Genomic DNA, 22975 nt, shown 5'->3' with positions numbered 1-22975 from the left:
TCTGTGACAGAGAATTCCACAGGCTCCTTATTCTCTCCAGGTGAAGAAATTTCTCCCCATCTCAGTCTTAAACAGCCTACCCTGTATCCTTAGACTGTGACCCTTGGTTTAGGATTCTCTGGTCATTGGGAAACAACCTTTCTGTATTTACCCTGTCTAGCCCTATTAGAACTTCATAGGATTTAATGAGATCCCTCCTTATTCTTCTAATCTCCAGTGAATAAAGTCCTCACCAAGTCTCTTTACATTTCGGTCCTGCCATCCCAGGGATCACTGTGTCTTTAGGGGTATGTGGGCTTCGCTGGCTAGGCCAGCATTTATTGTCCATCCCTAATTGCCCAGAGGGCAATTGCATGTCAACTGCAGTGGTCTGGAGTCACATGTTGGCCAGATCAGATAAGGCAGGCATGGTGACCCAGTGGTTAGCACTGCTGCCTCATAGTACCCTGGTTCCATTCCACCCTCTGGCGACTGTCTATGTGGAGTTTGCACATTCTCCTCCTGTCTGCAATGATTTCCTCCGGGTGCTCCAGTTTCCTCCCACCGTCCAAAGATGTGCAGGTTAGGTGGGTTGGCCATGCTAAGTTGCCCACAGTGCCCAGGGATGTGTAGGTGAAGTAGATTAATCATATGAAATGCAAGGTTACAAGGGTAGAGTAGGGCTGTGGGGCTGGATGGGATGCTCTTCAAGAGTTTGTGTGGACATTTTGGGCCGAATGACCTGTTTCCACACTGTAGGGATTCGAAACATTTCTGTCCCTAAAGGGCATTAGTGAATCAGATGGGGTTTTCAAACAGTTGTCAATGTATTCATGGTCATCATAAGACTCTTCATTCCAATTTTTTTTCTTATTGAATTCAAATTCCACCATCTGCCGTGGTGGGATTTGAACCAGGGTCTTCAGAACATTAGCTGGTCTCTGGATTAATAGTCTAGTGAGCCTCCCCTATTTTCTCTCTGACTGTGTAAGAAGGCTGACTGGATTTTTAGTGACCAAAGTTGTAAAAAGGACTGTATCAAAGTTTGTAGCAGAACTAACTGCATAGCAAGCATACCCAGCCTGTCTATCGTACTCACCAGGTCCTATGTACGGTACTCTGTTGAAGGCGTGGCACGCCTTCCTTACCTCCGCAGACCGTCTGAGTGAACTCCACCTGGAGATCCAGAAATCGCTAGTGACTGAGGACACGGCCAAGATTCGCAACTGGCAGAGGGAGACGTACCACAAGAAATTCTTCGGGGGCTTCAAGGAGACCCATGAGGTGAAGAGTGGATTCCGGAAAGCACAGAAACCCTGGACAAAGAAACTGAAAAAGGTATGTTAATGGTTACATAGTGTGTGCAAGCCACATTAGGGACAGTGTCTATTGCTTTAAATGGGAATGTACTGTGTACACTATAAAGTACACATTCTAATGATATTACATCACAAATTTTCAATGTCCCCACCATATTAAAAGTAAATAACTACACTCAAACTATTAATTTTAATAAGGCAATTTCTCTGCTCCTCTCCCGAGTGGGGAAAAAAGTGAGGACTGCAGATGCTGGAGATCAGAATTGACGTTTCGAAAATTGAGGAATTCCTGATGAAGGGCTTATGCCCGAAACATAGATTCTCCTGCACTTCGGATGCTGCCTAACCACACTTTAACTCCTCTCCTGAGTGGCTGACCCTTGAAGTGTGAGCAGGTTAACACCTACTGGCACCCACCGACTTCTTGTACACGATTGTGTCTTTCTTCATACAGGGGTGTGGACAGGGAGTAACCATGGGACACAGGCTTGTAGAGAGCACCATGTCTGTGTTCAATCCAATGCTTTAGTTCCACCCCCAGCACCCAACACAATATTTCAATTTGAAACTCTCTGACTGCAGCACAATAAACAGACTCGGCGTATCATTCTTGAAAATGTTAAAGGATTTAGATATGTGATTTGTGAACAGTGATGAATTTGTTTTAAATCCTGGATGTTGCATGGTGATGGCTTTGATCCTTCACAAATTCCCCACTTCTGATCATTTCACAGTTTATGATGCCACTTAGTGGACAGTACAAGTTATTACAGATCTGAGTGGTTCCCAAAGCATTCTGCTGTGCACTCAAAAATAAATTCTTCCTTAATTCCTTTCTTAAACATCCTGCCCTTTATCTTACATGTGCCCCCGGTTATTGATCTCTCAACTGAGGGGAATGTTTCTCCCTCTTTATGATCACAAATTGCACAACAGTTGACATCAATTTCGCTGCTCCTTGGATACTGCCTGAACTGCTGTGCTCTTCCAGCACCACTAATCCAGAATCTGGTTTCCAGCATCTGCAGTCATTGTTTTTACCATGCTAACTGATCATCCTAACCAATTAAAGTTCTCTTGTTTAAATTGTTGTAATAATTTGAAATTTGGCATTGTATTTATCTTAACCAGTGTCTCTCTTTGCAGTAATATTCAAATCTGTAATAACTCTCACTCTTCATTTGAAACTTGGCTTTCTTCCATCTGTCATAAAAAGAGCAAGACGAAAACATTCAGCAACATGTCCCTCTCTTCACCAATATTCACATTCTGTACTATCAAACATTCATTACAGGTTTGCAACCTTTATTTTGGACAGGCATGAAGTCATAGAATTTCTCAGCAGGAAGAGAGGCCCTTTGGTCCATCATCAGATGAGGAATTTTTGTGGACTCTGGGTCTGTACTCAATGGAGTTGAGAAGGTTGGTGGGGGGCGGGGGGAATCAAATTGAAACTTGCAGAATTCTGAATGGCCCAGACAGAGTGAACGTTGCAAAGATGTTTCCATTGGTAGAAAACACTAGGACCCGAGAGCAGGGAAGAACTTTTAGAATGGAGATAAGGAGAAACTTCTTCAGCCAGTGAGTGGTGAATCTACGGAATTCATTGCCACCGAAGGCTGTGTAGGCCAGGTCGTTGATTGTATTTAAGACTGAAATAGATAGGTTCTCGATTGTCAAGGGGATCGAGGGTTATGGGGAGAATGGGGTTGAGAAACTATCAGCCATGCTTGAATGGTGGAGCAGATTCAACGGGTTGAATGGCCTAACTTCTGCTCCTGTCTTATTTTCTTACCAGTCATTAAGCACCTATCTACTTCAATACCATTTCTCAGCACTTGGCCCATAGCATTTCTCAATCACTTCCAAATACTCTAAAGCATTGTGCTAGTTCCTGCCTTTACCATAATTTCAGGGAGTGAGCTCTGGACACCCACCACAATCAGGGTGAAAAAATTCTTCCTTAATTCCCCTCGCAACATCCTGCCCTTTATTGTTAAATATGCCCCCTCAGTTATTGATCCCTCTACTGAGGAAAAGTTTCTCCCAATCTATGCCCCTCATAATTTTGTACACCTCAATTAGGTATATCCTCCGCCTTCTCTGATCAAAGGAAAACGTCCTTGAGAGAATTTTGCACCCCATTCTATTAAAGTTGCTTGCACTTGCTGGGACGTCCTGTGGGATATCAGTGAAGTGGTCACTCTTGGTGCATGAGGCTTACAAAGCTTCTCCTACACTCAGCTGACAAACCATTTCCAAGTAAATATCTCTCTTGGGGTCATGCAGCCGACAAGAAAATTATTCAGCTCCTTATGTCCACACTGGCTTTTTTAAAAACAAAAACAGCTGGCCAAATTTGTATCATTCCCTGCTCTATTCCCTAATGCCCTTCAAATTATGCCATTTTCACACTCAGTAGCAACAGTGTGTACCATCTACACGTTGCACTGCAGAAATTCACCAAACCTCCCCAGACAGTACCTTCCAAATGAATGACCACTTCCACTTAGAAAGCTAAGGGCAATAGATACATGAGAACAACACCCACCTGCAAGTTCCCCCCCCGCCAACCACTCCCCATCTTGACTTCGAAGTATATCGCTGTTCCTTCTGTGCTACTGGGATGAAATCCTGGAGTTCCCACTCTAGCAGCATTGTGAATATACCTACAGCTTGTGGAATATAACAGTTCCAGGAAGGCAGCTCACTACCACCTTCTCAAGGGGAACCAGGGATGGAGCCAGCAATGCCCACATCCTATGCGCAAATTTTTAGAATTCATGTGTTTATCGAATTCCCTTTTGAATGTTACTATTTAATTTGTTTCTGTCATCCTTTCAAGAAGTGCATTCCAGTTTGTAACAATTTAGTTCTTTTGCCAATCAGCCTAAACTAGTTTCCTCTGCTTACTGATCACCAGAGGCAATGTCATCTACTCTATCAAAACCCTTCGTGCCTTTGAAAAAATCTCTCAAATATCCCCATAACCTTCTCCGGTCTGAGGAGAACAACCCACTTTCTCCAGTCTCTCCACATAACTGCAGTCCCTCAGCCCTTTTCAAGCAAAAGATGGTTAATGGTCAAAAGCATGAACCAAGGGTTGAGTTTTTTTTTCTTTAACTCCTTCCCAAGGCACAAGATTATGTTTTGAAAGCCCTGATTGAATTTATTTCACTTGTTCTGTCCCTGGGAACTCATCACCTTTATGGCATCAGTGCATCTTGAGGGCCCTTGACACTACTTGGTACAGAAAGAAGACATTTGGCCTATCAAGTCCATGCCAATCTAGGTAGTGTTCTGTTCTATCCCATAGCTCGTGCAAATTCACTCCTTCCAATTTCCAATCCATCCAATTTCCGTTTCAAATCACTGATCATCTCTGCTTTCGGAAAACTCCGTGAACAGCAAGTTTCAGGTCACTGTTCATGGCTGCTTTAAAAAAAGTTCTCTCTCATTTCTCACTGTAATTCTTGCCCAAAGTATTCAGCCCATGCCCTTCATCCTTGTACTATCTGTAATGGGAACAACACTCCTTAGTACACCTTTTCTGATTCTGTCACAATTTTTTACACCTTGCTCAAATTGCGGTGATTCTCTTCAGGGTGGCATGGTGGTTCAGTGGTTAGCACCGCTGCCTCACAGTGTCAGGGAACCGGGTTTGATTCCAGCCTCGGGCGACCTTCTATGTGAAGTTTGCACATTCTCCCCGTGTCTGCATGGGTTTCCTCCCACAACCCAAAGATGCACATGTTAGGTGAATTGGCCGTACCAAATTACCCATAGTGCTCAGGGATGTGTAGGTTAGATGCTCTAGTTAGGGGTAAATGTAGAGTAATAGATCCTGGTGGGTTACTCTCCGGAGAGTCTGTGTGGACTTGTTGGGTTGAAGGGCCTGTTTCCACATGGTAGGGATTCTATTCCATTCTTTGATTCGAATGCCCATGCCCCCTCCACCAAGTAGGTTATGGAAACGCTAACCTAAACATCATCTTTAACCCCCTTGCACAGACAGAGAAGCTGAAGAAACTGTACCACGCCAAACGCAAAAAGGAGCGGGTGGCCATCATCCGTGAAAATAGTGGCAAGGCCAACCAGGCAACATCTACATCAAAGCAGCGCAAACTCCAGGGTGAAAGAGAGAAGTGCAACCAGGAAGTAGAAAAGGTAAGAAGGGAAATTTGCGTGGTGAGTGCATCAATGCCAAAAGGAAAAAACACATTTGCATTTATACAACACTTTCCACATCCTTAGAATGGCTCAGATTGCTTTGTACCAAAGAAAATGCAGTCCAGGGATGTAAAATAGTAAACAGCTAATCAATAAGTGTTGGTCTAGTCATTCATATGTTACAGAAAATGTTTAAAACTGATTTGAAAAAGATCTGCAGAAAGGAGACTTTATTTTTGGAAAGGTGTTCATTGCGTTTGAGGATATTATCTACAGTTATTCCTGTAGATTTATCCATTCTGTTTTTTTCATCTGTGGTGAGTATAATTTAAACTATAGAGCTGAAAGAAGGAATGTATGAATGCTTTTATTTTTAATAAATACAGCTGTTAATGTTTAAATGGTTATATGATATAATTTTAATAGTTTATATATAATACTTTTGACACAATATTTACATCCCTGGTGCAGGCAGTATTGTAAAGGGTACCAATGTCAAAATGTCACAGCAAGTTCCCCAAACAGCAATGTGGTAATGATCAAATCCATAAACAAATCTTCCTCCATACGAAAGAGGTAGCCATGGGCACCTGCATGGGCTCCAGCTATGCCAGTCTCCTTGTTGGCTACGTGGAACAGTCTATCTTCTGCAATTACACCGGCACCACTCTCCACCTTTTCCTCCACTACATTTATAACTGCATCGGCAACATCTCTTGCTCCCATGAGGAGGTTGAACAGTTCATCAACTTCACCAACACATTCGACCCTGACCTTAAATTCACCTCGACCATCTCTTTCACCTCCCTCCCCTTCCTGGACCTCTCCATCTCCATCAACGGTGACCGACTCAACACTGACATTTTCTACAAACCTGACTCCCACAGTTACCTGGATTATACCTCCACCCACCCTGCCTCCTGCAAAAATGCTATCCCTTATTCCCAATTCCTCTACCAGCTCCGCATCTGCTCCCAGGAGGACCATTTCCACCACAGAATACACCAGATGGCCTCCTCCTTTAAAGACCACAATTTCCCCTCCCGTGTGGTTGATGATGCCCTCTAGCGCATCTCATCTACTTCCCACACCTCCGCCCTCGAACCCCACCCCTCCAACCGCAACAAGGACAGAACACCCCTGGTCCTCACCTTCCACCCCACCAACCTCCATATACATTGTATCAACCTCCGCACCACTAGAGATATATTTCCCTCCCCAAACTATCCGCTTTCTGTAAAGACTGTTCCCTCCACAATTACCTCATCAGGTCCATGTCCCCCAACAACCCAAACACCCCTCCCGGCACCTTCCCCTGCCACCACAGGAATTGCAAAACTTGCACCCACATCTCTCCGTCCAATGCTCCAAAGGAGCCTTCCACATCCATCAAATTTTTTACCTGCGCGTCCACACACATCATTTACTGTATCCATTGCTCCCAATGCAGTCCCCTCTACACTGGGGAGACTGGACGCCTACTCGCAGCGTGCTTCAGAGAATATCTCTGGGACACCTGCAACAACCAACCCCACCGTCCTGTGGCCAAACACTTCAGCTCCCCCTCCCACTCCGCTGAGGACATGCAGGTCCTGGACCTCCTCCATTGCCACTCCCTTACCACCCAAGGCCTGGAGGAAGAATGCCTCATCTTCAGCCTTGGGATCATCCAACCCCATGGCATCAATGTAGATTTCACCAGTTTCCTCATTTCCCCTCCCGCCACCTTATCCCAATTCCAGCTCGGCACTGCCCTTATGACCTGTCCTATTTATCCACCTTCCTTCCCACCTATCCACTCCACCCTCACCTCTGACCTGTCACCTTTACCCCCACCTCCATCCACCTGCTGTACTCTCAGCTACCTTCTCCCCCCAGCCCCAACCCCTCCCATTTATCTCTCCACCCCCAAGGCTCCTAGCCTCATTCCTGATGAAGGGCTTTTGACCGAAATGTAAATTTTCCTGTTCTTTGGATGCTGCCTAACCTGCTGTGCTTTTCCAGCACCACACTCGTGACTCAAATCTCCAGCATCTGCAGTCCTCACTTTCGCCAAATCTACATTCCTGCCTAACCCGGATATTTGTTTGCTACCTTGCTTAACAGGAACCTGTTAATATTCAAAGAACATAGCATTCTCCTGGAGTATTTCCTCAGATTCTGTACATAAATCCCACCTCAATATTGAATCCCCAACCATCCTGAGGCTGATGCTGGAACTTCTCACAACTCCTCTCCAGAGACCAATGCCCATGATCAAATCTTCCTGTCCCAAGCAACAATTTCCCCTCTGTTCCTGAAATCCTCAGACAATACCAGCTTCTGACGGTTATTTTAATTAACCTGTTCAGACAGGGTATGAGATGCATCTGGAACAGGTGGTACTTGAACCTCTTGATCCAGAAGGAGGGACGCTATCTCTGCCAGTATTTAACACAATGTCCTGTTTGCAATCTGGAGTACAAGATGTGGCTGAATTATTCTTCAGGCCAAAGGTCACAGAATTACAGATTGGTCTTCCTCTGCACTGTAACAATTCAGCCCAATTGTGTCTGTACTGGACTTTTAAATGAACAAATCACTTCATACCATTTTCCTGCCTTCTCCTTGTAACCCTGGAAGTGCTTTCTTTCCTAAAAGCAGTCCAATTCCCTTTTGAATGTTTTGATTAAATTTGCCTTCACCATACTCTTCAGCAGCACATTCCACACCCTAATCACTTGCTGCAATAAAAGATTATTTCCCTCATATCACCTTTTTGCTGCTTCTGTTAAACTTTTAAAACTGTGCCCTCATGTTCTCAGTCCTGTCATGAGTGAGAACATTTTGTCCTTTTCTACACTGGGTTGGAGCAAATATTTTAATTTGTTTATGGGAAGTTGACATTGTTAGTGAGAACAGCACTTACAATCCATGCCATACGGCCCTTTGTATTTTTGCAGTCTGTGTGGTGAAACAGTTTTAGCACCTCAATTATCACTGTCTGTTACAGGCCATCAATGCAGAGATCTAGGGTCACCAATTTGCTGGTTCAAATTATATTCTTCCCCCTTGAGGGCTTTTGTGGCACAGTGGTAGCACTGAGCCAGGAGATCTGGGTTCAAACCCCATCTGCTCCAGGGATGTGTCTTGTGAACAGGTTGATTAAAATATCTGAAATTACAGAAGGTTTACAGCACTGCTGAAGGTCACCTGGCCCTGCAGTGCCTGCACTGGCTGAGAAATAAGCTACCCAGCAAAATCCCACTTTCCAGCATTTGGTCTGTGGTCCTGCGGGTTATGACACTCCAGGTACAGATCCAGACTTATTCCACTCACATTAAATGTAGATTCATCCCCTTATGGACTCTTGTGGCAGTGGTAATACCCCTACATCTGGACCAGAAGGCCCAAATTCAAGTCCCAACTGCTCTAGACGTGTTTAATAATGTCTTTGAACAGGTCGATTTTTAAAAAAAATGTCTAGATTCTTCCCCTTTTTAACACCAGGACAGCACAGGCCTGGAGCAAATGGGGTAGGACCCTAATGTTGGAACCATTTCAGAACAATTCCTGAAGAAGGGCTTATGCCCGAAATGTCGATTCTCCTGCTCCTCGGATGCTGCCTGGCTTGCTGTGTTTTTCCAGCAGTACATTTTTCAACCATTTCTAGGCCCTGGTACTGGACAGAGTAGGAGTGGCATGACTCTGCATTGCTGTGTCAACAACTGAATGGGAAGCTCACTTGCTATCTGAACAAGGATAGATGACAGGCTCCTGAAACTATCGGGGCCAGTAGGAAATCCTCCTGCAATGACAGAGCCACAGCCCCATGGTTTCAGACGGGAGTAATCAAGGCAGATGAAAGGACCTCCAAGGTATAGCTGTCCTCTGAACTGCAAGTAGAAAAAACTGACCATAGTAAAGGCCAAAAGCTGCCGGCTCAGGATTGTAGTTGCCTGAATCCCCTGGCTGGCGTTCAGAGTTTTTTTTCTGTGTTGACTTTAGTTGGCAAATGAGAGGCATCTTATTGATTACTCCAATTTGGTATGTGGTGCCTGTTGTTTTACCTTCACCTGGCTATTTTTAAAATGACTTAAGTGCAGGATGGGGCAGCACAGGGTTCATTAGCCCCCCACAGAGCTTCAAAAATCTGATGCCACGTGTTCAAACCAAAGGTCGTCAGTGTAGAACAACATGCTGACCACCAGACTGAAGGCTAGAATATCTTCACGTTTTAACCATAAGTCTCTCTCTTTCAGGGTTCCCAATTCTCCGCCTATCCATTTAGCAATGGATAACAAAGTTTAGTTACAAGAAGCCAGCACCAAAAGAATTGGCTTGCTTACATTCAGTGCTTGGGAATGTATGTCCATTTGATGAATGTACAAAGGTTACAATTACTCTTCTCTCACATCCCATCCCAATCGTGCAGTGACGCAATTAGTGACATTAAGGGGAATGAATGCTGTGGCTGTAGATTTTCTCAAGATTTTGCCACACCCACTGTTGATTTATAACAGTCATTCCTTTCTATAGCACTTCTTACAATCTTAGGATCCCAAAGCCAGTGTTCTAATGTCGGAAAAGCTTATTTGTACAGAGCTACATCCCATGTTATGGTACAAACACAGGATGCTGGCAAAACTGAACAGGTCTGGCAGCATGTGTTTTTTTAATACTTTTGACAAAAGCCCATTTCTAAAACATTTTCAGTTCTTGAGAGTCACACTGGACTGTAAACAGCTGCTTCTTTTTCTACAGATGTTGCCAGACTGTGTGTTTGATTCAGATTTCTAGCATCCTTAGTATTTTGCTTTTATTCCCATGTTGTGATTAGAGAATAATCTGTTTAATATTCACCCATCATTCAAAATATGACAGAGTCATAGAGTTTATACGGTCTATAGAGATATACAGCACAGAAACAGACCCTTTGGTTCAACTCGTTGAATAAATCTAGTCTCATTTCCAGCATTTGGCTCATATTCCTCTAAAATCTTCCTATTCATATACATATCCAGATGCCTTTTGAATGTTGTAATTGTATCAGCCTCCATCACTTCCTCTGGCAGCTCATTCCACATAGCAGCACCCTCTGTGTGAAAAAGTTGCCCTTTAGGTCCCTTTTATATCTTTCCCCTCTCACCTTAAAGCTATGTTTCTAATTCTGGACTCCCCCACCCTGGGGAAACTACTTTACCCTAGCCATGCCTCCCGTGATTTTATAAATCTGCATCAGGTCACCCCTCAGCCTCCAACGCTCCAGGGAAAACAGCCCCAGCCTATTCAGCCTCTCCCTATAGCTCAAACCTTCCAACTCTGGCAACATCCAGATAAATCGTTTCTGCACCCTTTCAACTTTCTCAGCAACTTTCTAGGGAGCCCAGAATTACATGCAGTATTCCAAAAGTAGCCTAACCAATGTCCTGTACAGCTGCAACATGACCTCCCAACTCCTATACTCAATGCAGTGACCAATATTGGAAAGCATACCAAACGTAGTCTTCTCAATCCCACCCACTTGCGACTCCACTTTCAGGGAACTATGAACCGACACTCCCCAGAACCTTGCTATTAAGTGTATAAGTCCTGCCCTGATTTGCCTTTCGAAAAGGCAGCACCTCACATTTATCTAAATTAAGCTCTATCTGCCACTCCTTGGCCCATTGACTCATCTGAGTAAGATCCTGTTGTAATCGGAGGTAACCTTCTTCACTAGCCACTACACTTCCAATTTTGGTGTCAACTGCAAACTTGCTAACCATACCTCCTATGATCACATCCAAATCATTTATGTTAATGACAAAAAACAGTGGACCCAGCACTGATCCTTGTGGCACACCACTGGTCATGGACCTCTGGTCTGAAAAGCAACTCTCCACCACCAACACTGTCTGTCTTCTACCTTCAATCCAGTTCTGCAACCAAATAGCAAGTTGTCTCTGTATTCTGTGTGATCTAACCTTGCTAACCATGATGATCATTGTTGATGCCTTACCGAAGTCCATGTAGTTCACATCTGCACTCTTCAATCCTTTATTACTTCTTCAAAAAAACTCAAATCAAGCTCATGAGACATGATTTCCTATGCACAAAATCATGTTTACTATCCCTAATTAGCTAGGATAATTACCTGCTTCTGTTCTGAAATAGCATCCAAGGATGTTTTACCTCTACCTGAGTTGAGACCCTGTTTTCCCCTGCAACATTTCATGTACCTCCAACTGTATAGCCCTTCCTCATTGTTGCACTGGAAACAGCACAACCATGCTGTTGAAGAAAGAAAGGCATAGACTGGGAGGGCAAGGGACAGGGAGAGAGGACCACGAGACAATGCGGCAAGTGAGTGCCTGCCTTTCTTTCTCCTCTCTCCACTCATCTCCTGTCCTCTCCTCTCCACACTCTTCCCACATCAAGGTTAAGCAACGCTACACAAAGACGATAGAAGACTTAAACAAGTACAATCCAAAATACATGGAGGAGATGGAGATGGTCTTTGACCAGAGCCAGCAGCTGGAGCAGAAACGCATAATATTTCTCAAACAGATCTTCTTGTCCATACACCGGCACCTTGACGTCACCAATAATGAAAGGTAAGGTTAAAGGTACATCGCAATCCACCAAATTGTCTTTACCATAAGTTGGTGGTACAAGGGCTAAGGATTACAGATTTATGTAAGAATTAACCTTCTTACACACTGTCTGGTAATGACATGGAACTCCTGACTGAGAGTGTAGCGGAAATATTGATCAGTGATTTCAAAAGGAAACTGGATGAGCATTTGTGAGAAATAAACTTGCAGGACTACAAGGGTAGTGAGAGAATTGGGCTGACTTTAGAGGGGTTGACTTACTTCCTTCTCTGTCTAACGACTCTGTATGACCAGCAATAAGTTGGTGGCTAACTGAAGGATGTAAATAAGTATATTGTGAGGCGAGCGGTTAAAGGCTTCACCAAATGAGATACAAAGTTACCACAGACTAAGTTTGATTCCCTTGAATATCGAGATAATTTCTCAAGGAGATCAAGTGTTTGGGAGCTTTACTTTGGTTTCTTTTTCCACTCCCGACTGGTTCACAGTGACTTTGACTAGCAAGAACATGTACAGATTAGGGTCAGGCGTCATTATCAAATACACAGTGACATCATCTCCCCAACCCACAGGTGGACAATGGTCACTTAGATGTGGTGCTGTGGTATAGTTAGTAGTGCAAACCTCGGCAAGTGTCCGACTCTTCAGGGTAGAAAACTAGATGCGTATAAATAATTTTTAGTACCTTTCCATCTCAAAAGACAAACATAATCCAATTTTTTTAGTTATGAACCAATTGCCTATTCTCTTGCATAATTATTTAAATTTCCATCTAATAAAATGCATGACGATTTTATAGCTTAACATTTGAAACGATGAGAATTATTTTTCATCTATGTATATATTCCCAGTTACTGCAATCAATGATGAGCCAATTAGGGTGCTTTAAAAATGTGACCCAGATGATATCAGAACATCTATGAAGTTTGAGATCGAAACAAGAATTAAGAGTAGGTCATTCAGCCCTTCAAGTCTGCTTCACCATTCAATAAGGTCACGGTTGATCTGATCCTATCCTTAACTCCACTTTCTCACTGGCCCTCCCCAACTCTATAACTGTAGGTTTTCTTATAGATAAACAATCCGCCTATGAAAGAGGCAAGCTATTTGAACTGAGAAAAAGTGGAAGAGAGCTTGGAAATACAGAGCTGAAGTTGAATGAAGGAGGTTTTGATTAACTTCACTGTGCAGAATAGCTAAGAGGTTGGAAGTGGAGATAGAATTGGTGGAACAGTTGGGGTGAAACCCTCAGAGTGGATTGGAAATCAGTTTTGTGGGAAATGAACAATTTTATGGGTTGAATAGGACTTTCTAATTCCATGCTGGTGATGTTCTTCAGGCCATCATTCACTACTCCAAACTTCAACAGATGATGTTGCCAGGACAAATTTTCCTCTTTATTATATAAACCAGCATTTATTGCTCATCCCCAATTACTCTCAGGTGATGGTGAATCACTTTCTTGAATCATTGTAGTCTATGTGGTGTGGGTAAATCCATAGTTCCATTATGTAGTTTCAGGATTTTGACCCAATGACAGTGAAGGAATATAGTTCCATGTCTGGATGGTGTGTAGCTCGATGGGGAAACTTTTAAGTGGTGGTGTTTCCATGCATCTTGATCCTTCAGGTAGTAAAGGTCACAGGTTTGGAAAGTGCTATCAAAGGAGGCTGGGCAAGTTGTTGCACGGTCTTGTTGGTAGTTAACACTTGTTACCATTATGTACTGTTGGTGAATGGAGTGACTGCTCAAGGTAGAGGATAGAGTGCCAGTTAGGCATTTGGATAGTGTCAAGCTGCTCGGGTGTTGTTGCACTGCACCTCTTCTGCCAACCACAAATATTCCATCACAGTCGTAACTTGTGCCTCATAGATGGATGAGCTTTGGAGAGTCAGGAGCTTAATTAGTTACCACAGAATTCCCAGCCTCTGAGTTGCTCTTGTGGACAGTTTTTACACGGATAGTGTAGTTCGGTTTCTGATCAGTGATAATCCCTCCAGGATGTTGATATTGTGGGATTCATTGATGATAATGTTAAATGTCAAGGAAAATGGTTAGATTCCCTCTTGTTGGAGATGGTCATTGACTGGCAAGTACTGGGCACTTGTCATCCCAAATCTGAATGTTGTTTTGCTTGGAATAGAGGCAGCTGAGGGGTGACTTGGAATCAGATGTACAACACAGAAATAGATCCTTTGGCATGGTCAAGTTGGACCAATCAGTATCCTAAATTAATCTGGTCTGATATGTCAGCATTTGACCCATATCCCTCAACACTTGCTATTCATTTATCTATCCAGATACTTCTTAAATGTTATTATCATACTAACCTCCACCGCTTCCTCTGGCAGCTCATTCCATACATACACCACCCTCTGAAAAAGTTGCCTCTTCAGTCCCTTTTAAATCTTGCCCTCACACCTTAAACTGATGCCTTACAGTTTTGGACTTGCCTACTCTGGGGGAAAAGACCATCTCTGTTCACCCTATCCATGTCCTGCATGACTTTATAAACTTCTATAAGGTTACCCTGCAGCCTCTGACCCTCCAGGAAAATAGCCCCAGCCTTACTGTGTACAAAAGTCTACTTGAAGAACCATGCCTTGCAGGAAGGTGGGATCAGAGTGGACTGACGGATCTCTCTTTAATGTTATAAATTTTCTATAGATAGATTTGGGGCGGCACAGTGGCTCACTGGTTAGCACTGCTGCCTCACAGCACCAGGGTCCCATGTTCGATTCCAGCCTTGGGCGACTGTGTGGAGTTTGCACATTCTCCCTGTGTCTGTATGGGTTTCCTCAGAATTTTTAATGTCTCACTGGAGTTGGGCACTGTAAATCAAGTCTCACCTTTCCTGGCATCATCACAGAAGTTAAATATTCATGAAAGTACAAAAGCTCTCATTTATTTATCAGTCTTTTAGATCAGTTTGAGAACGTATGGACCAGGTTTCTGTATAAAAAACTGCTATTACTTTTAGAAGAGGGTTTATTTGTATCTCCCTTTCACAATGGAAAAGCAGGGGGAGGCAGTTCAACAGTCCCTGACTACTGGGTTTGCAGAGGTGAGCCTTGGGAGGATTTGCTGTTGGTCAACCTTTTCTTTTTTTTGTGTTTTCCCCAAGTACCTTTACTTACCTGAGGCACAAACTGACTTGTCCAGAATTTACAGCATCTCTGATTTATTGGTTAAAGGCAATAACTTACAAGCAACTACCTTCCTTTCGGGTAAAATCTTTTAAAAACTGCAGAGAGAAGGACAACCCCTTCCTTTCAGGAGGTCGGCTGATTCTGATTAATTGGTCCAACCCACAAGTTGTTAAACTACCTGAATGTCAATCACATAATTGTTTATTTTTCATTGGTTTGTGGAGTGATGACCATTGCCATTGTTAATCAGCTATTTGTTGCTGGCCAAATTCTTTTGTACACTCCTTGGCTTCGGTTCATCTGTAATAACCTTTCCCATTGACTGAGCAAATAACAGCAATAACTACAACTGCTGGTATCTTGTATTTGAAAAGGCCCCGTAATCCTTTCCTTGAAAAACCACAACCCTTGGTTTTTAAAAGTAGCCTTTTTCCAATTTTATCCATAATCTAAAGATACTGAAAAATAAAATGACCGCTTTTGCAGTTCTGATGCTCAATTTGAATTGTTCACTATCTATGGGCAAGGGTTAGTTTTGATATAGTTCCAGGCTTCCATTTCAGCCTTTGCTACCAGAGTGGTAGAAGATATAAATTCTCTGATCATTGCTCAGTTAGCGTGGTGTTAGCAGTCTTTTTGTTAAACTTACCAGAGAAACGCAGTGTCTGTTAAGGGAGGAAGAGTTAACATTGAGTCTATGCTCTGGTGGGGAGTGGAATAAACATGGAGTCAGAGTCCAGAGAGGAAGAAAAATGGGTTAGGTGAATAGAGAGTTGATGATATACTGAAAGAGGGGGAAGAGCTAAATGCTAATTAGGGTACTAATGAGAAGTGAGTAGTTGACCTTTGCAGTACTCTAGTAGATCAGATTCCCTTTTTTTTTGTGGCTAAACAGTAGTTACTTTACAAAATGTAAATACAGTATATTTTGTATGAACAAACAATTGCCATGGGGGAAAGAGGAGAACAAACTGGCCAGGACACTCGACAGAACTCTTGCTTGTTTTCAAAATAGTACTTATTTTGCATTCATTCAGCCTGGAGGCCAGACTGACATACTGATTATCGATAAACAGAAAATAAATTGTAAACTAAAATCCAAAGAAATACAAATACTGGAAATCAGAAACAAAAACAAATTGATGTAATAATTCAACAGGTCAGGCAGTATCTGTGGAGAGAAAGCAGAGTTTATGTTTCGGGCCAGTGACTCTGCTATCAGAAGTGATAGTAGCAAGGAAAAAGTTGGTATATGATGTACAGCATGGATACAGACCCTCCGGTCCAACCCGTCCACGCCGACCAGACATCCCAACCCAATCTAGTCCCACCTGCCAGCACCCGGCCCATATCCCTCCAACCCCTTCCTAATCATATACCCATCCAAATGCCTCTTAAATGTTGCAATTGTACCAGCCTTCACCACATCCTCTGGCAGCTCATTCCATACACATACCATCCTCTGTGTGAAAGAGTTGCCCCTTAGGTCTCTTTTATATCTTTCCCCTCTCACCCTAAACCTATGCCCTCTAGTCTGGACTCCACGACCCCAGGGAAAATACTTTTGTCTATTTATCCTATCCATGCCTCTCATAATTTTGTAAACCTCTATCAGGTCACCCCTCAGCCTCCGACACTCCAGGGAAAACAGCCCCAGCTTGTTCAGCCTCTCCCTGTAGCTCAAATCCTCCCCCTGTAGCTCAAATCCTCCAACCCTGGCAACATCCTTGTAAATCTTTTCTGAACCCTTTCAAGTTTCACAACATCTTTCCGATAGGAAGGAGACCAGAATTGCACGCAATATTCCAACAGTGGCCTAACCAATGTCCTGTACAGTCGCAATATGACCTCCCAACTCCTGGACTCAATATTCTGACCAATAAAGGAAAGCATACCAAACGCCGCCTTCACTATCCTATCGACCTGCGACTCCACTTTCAAGGAGCTATGAACCTGCACTCCAAGGTCTCTTTGTTCAGCAACACTCCCTAGGACTTTACCATTAAGTGTATAAGTCCTGCTAAGATTTGCTTTCCCAAAATGCAGCACCTCTCATTTTATCTGAATTAAACTCCATCTGCCACTTCTCAGCCCATTTGCCCATCTGGTCCAGATCCTGTTGTAATCTGAGGTAACCTTCTTCGCTGTACATCTCTGACTCTATGATATACTGGAGGTGGAGCCCAGACAGACAACAGTGATTAGGCAGACGAAGGAATAGGTAAAGTTCAGCCTGGCAGAATCTATGCTGCTGCTACTGGCAACCATTGGTTGGGGTAAAATAAAAACCCAAGTTATGACAAGACCTGGTGAGTGAATGAATGAGTGAGGGGGGCTTGCGAAATGTCCACCTTTTCATCCTCAACTGAAAATTCCCCACCACCATTGTTGACAGGGCTCTCAGCATTTCTGACCCATCTCCCACATTTCTGCCCTCACTCCTCTTCCTTCCCATGCTATCAGCATCCACCTTCGAAGGATAATGAGCTGCCATTTCCACCACCTTTTGGATGCTATCACCAGATACAAATTTACCCTTCCTTTCCCCATTAGCTTTCTGCAGGGACTGTTCCCTCCAGGACACCTTGGTCCACTCTGAACACCACCACAGCACCTTCCCATGCAACACCAACTTCCTCCCCCCTCACTATCCAAGTGCCCAAACACAGGTGAAGCAGCGATTTATGTGCACTTTACTCAGTTAACTCTGCTGTATTTGCTGTTCACAATATGCTCGCAGACTGGCTAACTGAATAGCAGAACAGCTATGCTCTGTCTGCAACAATGACCTTAAGCTTCATCTTGTCTGCCACTTCAACATACCACCGTATTCCCTGGCCAACATCTACCTCAAACCTATTGCAGTGCTCCAAAGTTCAGCGCAACTGGATGAACAGTATCTCATTTTCTGCTGGGGTTCCTGCAGCATTCAAGACTCAATTAAGTAGAGTGATTTTCAGGCCTGAGCACCTTCTCCCATGTCCTTACCCTACTCCACACACTACACCTTGTCATCACATGGGCTACCACCACAAACAACCCATTGTCAGCCTCTAATGGTCCCCATTAGCAGCTATTGATTCTCCCAGGCTGATCTTTATCCACTTCTTTGTCTGCCCAATCACTGGTCTCTTTCTCTGGGCACTATACACCACCTCATCTTAAGCACACGTCAATCATTTCCTACTGACAACTAGCTCTGTAGGAATGTTAACTTGGCTTTGTTTCTACAGGTGGTGCCAGACCTGCTGAGTTTTTCCAGCAATTTGTTTCCCTTTATGAATAAATTGTGGAACTTTGATTTCTCTCTTAACTGACTAAGAGACAGATTTGCTAACACCACAATAGTTCAACCAGGACACAGCCATCGATTATGCTGCTGGGTTGTGCCATTGCGGTTTGTGAATCTTGAGAAACTGCAGGAACCATAATGGGTAGTGGTGGTGTAGTAGTAATGTCACTGCACTTGTAATCCATGACCCCAGGTTAGTGTTCTGGTGTCACGGGCTCAAATCCCACTGCTGCAGGAGGCAGGGTTTGAATTGAATTAGATAAAAATCTGAATTTAAATTATTAACCTAAATTTATCCTAAACCATTGTGAACTAGATAGTTCTATGTTAATCACCAATGTGCTTTTAGGGAGGGAAACCTGCCATCCTTACCTGGGATGACCTACTGACTCCAGTCCCACACACTGATTGACTCTTAACTACCCTCTGGGAGGGTAATAAATGCTTCCCTACCTAGCAATGGTCATCCTGTGAACAAAGTATATAAAAGAAAGCTGGGAAAGTTTCCCCGTGGGGACATATGAAGTGTATGTGAGCAGCAGTTACCGGAGTTAACTAGATTTAAAAATTGCTTCTACATACAGCGTGCAGATCACTGAAAAGCTCACAGCTATCGACATTCCTCACCTTCATAGTGGAAACGACTGCCTTTCAAGGGAAGCATGGGGTAAACGGCATAGAACTTTCTTGATACATTTCTATTTCCCCAACTCTCTCTCCAGCATCCGGTCTATATTTAAAGACCTACACCAGACTGTACTCTCAGTAAATGAACAGAATGATTTGAAATGGTGGCGTAACACACATGGTCCAGGGATGCCAACCAACTGGCCACATTTTGAGGTGAGTGCGGAATCCTTTCACATACTTAAATGAACCTGAAGCAAATTGTCTATAACCAAACCAACAACATTTTTCATTTTGTTTAAAACCAATGACAAATTGGAATTTTAATCCTCTAAAGGCATTCAAGGATTGGGGAACTAAGTATTCAGGTACAATTAAAGTGATTTACATGTTTGCCTCCAACGCAGGAGGTTGCGAGTTTGCATACTTCTTGGGACACAGTACCAGAATCTGGACTGAGAGAGTACTGAACTGTCAGAAGTTAAAATTTGATAAAAGTTCTGAGTATTCTCCAGACCTAGCCCTCAAACAACATCACAAAAACCGACCATCTGATTATTATTCACAGCTTGTTGTGTGCAAGCTGTCTGCCAATTTCCTACATTACAAAAGTAACTGCATTTGAATTTTTAGGAAATATCAAGAAGTTTGTATTTTTCAACAACATCTGCTGTATTTTTGGGTTTTTTTTGGGAATATAGTTGCATGACATAAGCAACATAACCTCAACTTTAGATCAGCTTATTTCTCTTACTTCTCAGTCAGAAGACTGTAGGGTCAAGCTCCACTCCAGCACATGATCCAGGTGAACGTATAGTGCATTCCTAAGACAGTGCAACATTGACATCTTTCGGATACAACATGCAATGGAGACCCTGATCCCTTGGTCAAATGGATCCTGTGACACTGAACAAATGTTGGGCAGATTTCCCTTTTTCCACAGTCAGTAACACGAATGTAGGAATAGAAGTTGGCCATTCAGCCTGTTCTAACATGAAATATGATTATAAGATGTCAATGCCTTTTACCACATTATCCCCACAAATCCTTTACACCGCTGATTGATTTAAATCAATCTCTACTTTTAAATATACTCAACTACCAAGTTTTCACAGCCTTCTACGCATAGAGAATACCAAAGATTCAACACACTGAGTAAAAAAAAATTTCATCTTGTACCCAGTTTTTATTTTAAAAAGAAAGGTAGTCTCTTGGTCTGGACTCAACCAGGGGAAATATGTTAGCTGCATCAATGCTGTCTATCCCTTTTAAGTATTTTGTTGGGGTCAATGACATCACCTCTCATTTTTCCAAAACTTGAGAGAACACAAGCCCAAGCACTGTTAATTGTACCATCTCGTCACCTTGGGAATAAGTCTGGTGAATCTTCCTTGCACTTCCTCGAAGGTGGCAATATCTTTCCCGAAAGAAAACCAGAAATAGCTGCAGAAACTGAACAGGTCTGGTAGCATCAGTGGAGAGACAGCAGAGGCAGAGTCAGAGTCAATGTTTCAGGTGAAGTGATCCTTCTTCAGAATCTCTTTACTGAGATGACAACAGAATGGCTACCTCCACTACCCTATGAAACCATTATCTACACTTGTTATTAGATTGTTGAGGTAAGTTTGGATATGAAAGACTCTATGTAAATGTAATTTCTTTCTATCCTGGCGAGCACTGTTACAGCCTGTGAATAATGAGTCACAAGGTAAAACAAAAGCTCCAGTCATGGCAGGGACACAGTAGGTAAAGTGAAATTGCTCCCGTCAGTGGGTGGATCAAATTCAGAAGATGTAAATAGAAAATGGTTGGAAAAAAGGACCACTGGCAACATGAGGAAAACCTTTTGTGGAGCAATGGATTGCAATCTGGAATTCAATTACTTCAAAGCATGGTAGATACAGATTCAATCATAGGTTTTCAAAAAGCTGTTGGAGAAGCATGTGAAAGATAGATTTGCTAGGCTACAAGGAAAAGGCCAGGGAACAGCGGTAACTGAGCAGCTCTGAACGGCCTATTGAAATAACAGAGTGCTGGAGAAACTGAGCAGGTAGGACAGAATCTATAATGAGAGAAACTGTTATTGTTCTAAGTCAAATGATGACTCTTCAGAACAGAAGGGCCTCTTGCTCAGCTGGGACAATTGTGAGAATCCGTCATTCTAGTTAAATGTTTATATTCACGTTTTAATATTAGAAGAGGCTTTAAGTTTGAATTCCCTATCTTGGTTCCAGATTGTCAAGGAAAATGTGATAATTAATGAGATCATCTGATTTTAATCTATTAAAAAAGACTAGGCTCACCCATGTTTACTAACAGCATCTAACAGACTTTTTGATTCCACAGGAATGGAGTCCAGAGAGAGAAAAGATTGCAGGCAAGCCAGGGAAAGGGAAGAAGGAAGGAGACAAGGTGGTTCTTCAAAGCTTAAGGTGATATATCAGAGTTGTAAAGTGTTACAGGTAGCACTTCCTAGTGGTAGGGAGCGACCTTCCTGTGTTCAATTTGACTCATTGCAGTGTACTTTCCTCTCTCTGCCAGTCTTTTTATCTGTGCGCTAACTATCCCTCAAAGAAAAACTCCACACAGCTTGTACTCATGTGTAAGCAAGGAGGCGCTTCCACAGTAAGACGTAGCCAGGCCTGACTCAGTCCTTAATCCTAGTTGGGGCTTCTGAATGTTGACTATTAGTAACATGACCCATGACTAAATCACCACCCAGGGGACAGATCACCTTTGTGGTCCTATTGCCCTTTACTGTCCAGTGATAATAAAAACTGAGGTTGTTCAGATACTGACTGATTTTAATTTATTGAACCAATGTTTGATAATACCACCATTACCACTTGCATCACAATCACCAAACACATTTGAGATTGAAGGTCTCCTGAGGGGCCTTGCTGTGTGCAAACATATTGCGCATTACAACAGTGACTACACGTGACAATCGGGACTTCCTGAGGTTGTGAAGGACACCAAATAAATCTAAGTCTGTCTTGCACTACTGCCCAGAATAAATCAGGTAACTCCGCTCAGAGCAGAAGTTAAAACCCAAATCGTTTTTGAGTCTCCAAACATGAAGTTATCCCTGAGCACTCTTAAAAATTCTGTCTTTTTAAAGCCAAAAGCATAGCGAGACACAAACCACAGACTCAGAGTTTGGATTTTTCTAGAGGGGAAAAAAGTGAATCTGAGAAAGTATGAAAGCAAATGTTCACAATCTATATCAATAAAGGACATAGGTTTACTGGAGTATTTCTGCACTTTAGGATATGAAGATATTGGAAAACACTTAAAGACTTATGAGAATGGTCCAAGGATGAGGAAATTCAATTGTCAAGATAGATTAGAGAAGTTGGGACTTTTCTCCTTTTGAGAAGATGAAGGCTGAGAGAAGATCTCCTCAAACTATTCAAAATCACAAGGCCAACACAATAAATAGGGAGATAATGTTCCTACGATCGAAAGGATACAAATATAAAGCATCAGTAAAATGTCCAAAACGACTGAGCAAGTTTGAGGGGCTGAATGGCCCACTCCTATTTTCAATTATCACTCCTCAGCAAAAAAAAGCAACTTCAAGATGAGGGAGGGGGGCAAAAAGCAAAACCCTATTAAAAACCATTGTGTAAACTCCATTTTGGGCACCTTGATACTGAATGTCCAAGGAGAAAGTGAGAACTGCAGATGCTGGAGATCATCTGGTGAGGTGTGTCTGGTGCTGGAAAAGCACAGCAGGTCAGGCAGCATCTGAGGAGCAGGAGAATCGAAGTTTCAGGCATGAACCCTTCATCGCGAATGAATGTCCAATTCTAGAAATGTAGATCTTAACTGTGATGCAGACCAGGAGATAAGTATTTATCC

The 22975-nt window shown here is 42.9% G+C and overlaps 1 protein-coding gene across 2 annotated transcripts in view; it reads left to right on the top strand.

The window, feature by feature from the left end:
• LOC140489319 (protein kinase C and casein kinase substrate in neurons protein 3) overlaps window positions 1-22975 on the top strand; it is a 70467-nt gene that overhangs the window by 40759 nt on the left and 6733 nt on the right. For both annotated transcript variants that reach the window (XM_072588738.1, XM_072588737.1), the window contains exons 4-8: window positions 1082-1317; window positions 5310-5465; window positions 11868-12043; window positions 19207-19327; window positions 21458-21543. In XM_072588738.1, the coding sequence (XP_072444839.1) occupies window positions 1082-1317; window positions 5310-5465; window positions 11868-12043; window positions 19207-19327; window positions 21458-21543 (775 nt within the window). The remainder of the gene's footprint in view (window positions 1-1081; window positions 1318-5309; window positions 5466-11867; window positions 12044-19206; window positions 19328-21457; window positions 21544-22975) is intronic.

This window comes from Chiloscyllium punctatum, chromosome 18 (genome assembly GCF_047496795.1).
Source record: "Chiloscyllium punctatum isolate Juve2018m chromosome 18, sChiPun1.3, whole genome shotgun sequence".
NCBI lineage: Eukaryota > Metazoa > Chordata > Chondrichthyes > Orectolobiformes > Hemiscylliidae > Chiloscyllium > Chiloscyllium punctatum.
The sequence above is the reverse complement of the archived record's forward strand: the minus strand, read 5'-3'. Positions and strand labels throughout refer to the sequence as shown.